Source organism: Pygoscelis adeliae, unplaced genomic scaffold (genome assembly GCF_000699105.1).
Source record: "Pygoscelis adeliae isolate BGI_AS28 unplaced genomic scaffold, ASM69910v1 Scaffold52, whole genome shotgun sequence".
Lineage (NCBI taxonomy): Eukaryota > Metazoa > Chordata > Aves > Sphenisciformes > Spheniscidae > Pygoscelis > Pygoscelis adeliae.
This window is the reverse complement of record NW_008824285.1, coordinates 751,287-752,901: the sequence shown is the minus strand read 5'-3', so window position 1 is coordinate 752,901 and position 1,615 is coordinate 751,287. Positions and strand designations below refer to the sequence as shown.

Below are 1,615 nucleotides of genomic sequence, written 5' to 3'. Positions count from 1 at the left end.
GAGTTGTTTTTTTGAGGAATAAACAGGCAGTTAATCCTATTTACACAGAGTTCTTTCCATGAATAGCATTACACCTGTAGGCAAGAGTAGATGTTCACCTAGGCTGACCTGTGGGACTGGTTTACTTTGTTGTGTTTCTGCTTTCAAAATACCCCCTGCATGGGTGGAGGAAGAGGTGCCTCAGATGGCTCATAATTGGTGTACCTAGCTTGCTGTCAGCCTGATATAGGCAATATGTCAGCGAGCGAGTGTGAGAATGTGGCCTGTAATCCCTTCAGGCGCTGCCAAACATCCGTTGTTGGACCAGGTGGTGCCACTGGGAAAATCTTATTCCCACAGCTTTCTACTGCCAGATTTTACCACTTGTATCAGTCTGCACTGTTACACTTTGTTTGAGCTCTCTGTTTGAGCACTCTGTAAGCCTATTTCATGCAAGGTCAGTGAGGCTGGCCTAGAAAATTTAAATTGGTGTTGTAAGCTAACCTGGCAGACTTTGATGGAAACTACTCAGTGCTTCAGCTACTCCCTTGGCAGTTAGAAGGCCATGTTCAGAAGGAGTTCAGTGAGAAATAGCTACAGGAGCTCTCTCTTCTGCTGGCTAAGCTGAATACAGAAGAGTATACTGGTCCACAGGAGAAGGGTGAAACCATTTTCCTGAAGAAGTCAACAGAAAGATTTGCATAAGCACTCTACAAATATATGAAACGCAATTTTTCCAGTATATTTGCGTGATAATGTCATGTTTTAACATGCTTGCTTATGCTAATGAAAACCTGCTATTAACAGTCACTTATTCTGCCTAACTCGCTGACGAAGTACAGATTTAATTTACACAAAATTGTGAATACATTTAAATTTTGGTTTAGTGATTATTTCATAATAAAAACCCAAACCAAATGTCACTTCATAGCCACTCTATTGTTTGTTTGTGTTTTCTTTTTTTTGCCCTTCCCTCCACTGGCTGTGATGTCTATTTCCCACTTAGAGCAGAGGAATTCAAGATGATCTCTCCAGACAGCATCCTTTATGTAGATACAGGCTTCAATGCTTTCTTCCTCCTTTACTTTGGATTACGGGTAAGGGCGCTTATGGGAAAGTTGAGTTAAAAATGAACTATATTTGGGAGCAGTTTACCTGTGTGGACAGCAGGTGCTCTATAGTATAATGTTTGATTGCCTTAGCTTAACTCGGAGCCAGTCTGGCTTTCCACCTTTTCTTGTAATTACTTTATTTTCTCCCTTTGGAATCTTGTTATTTCCAGCATTTCTGCAACATTTCCCAGCTCACACGTTAGCCTTGTCTGTCTTTTCTCCATGTCTTTAAACCACTGAATGAATTAGTCAGGTCTCTCTTCAGCTTCTCTTGAACAAACTGTATAGCTGTGTGCCATCTGTTGTTAAAATTACATTAGTTGCTGTGGTGTGAAATACATTTTGGTTGTAGCTTTTGACATTAGAACTTTTGTTGAAGTCATTAGAAAACAGGATATTCCCTGTTATAGATTGATGTAGTGAGGATGGGGTCTTGCCTGCCCTTTGATTTTATAATTCATTGTTACTGATACTGCAGTACCACAGAGAAAGACACCCTAGAAAAAAAATGAAGGGGGAGGAGG

The 1,615-nt window shown here is 40.6% G+C and overlaps 1 protein-coding gene across 1 annotated transcript in view; it reads left to right on the top strand.

Moving 5' to 3' along the window:
- KCNU1 (potassium channel, subfamily U, member 1) overlaps positions 1–1,615 on the top strand; it is a 54,952-nt gene that overhangs the window by 4,791 nt on the left and 48,546 nt on the right. Inside the window, exon 4 of the mRNA XM_009318631.1 lies at positions 986–1,076. Within this exon, the coding sequence (XP_009316906.1) occupies positions 986–1,076 (91 nt within the window). The remainder of the gene's footprint in view (positions 1–985; positions 1,077–1,615) is intronic.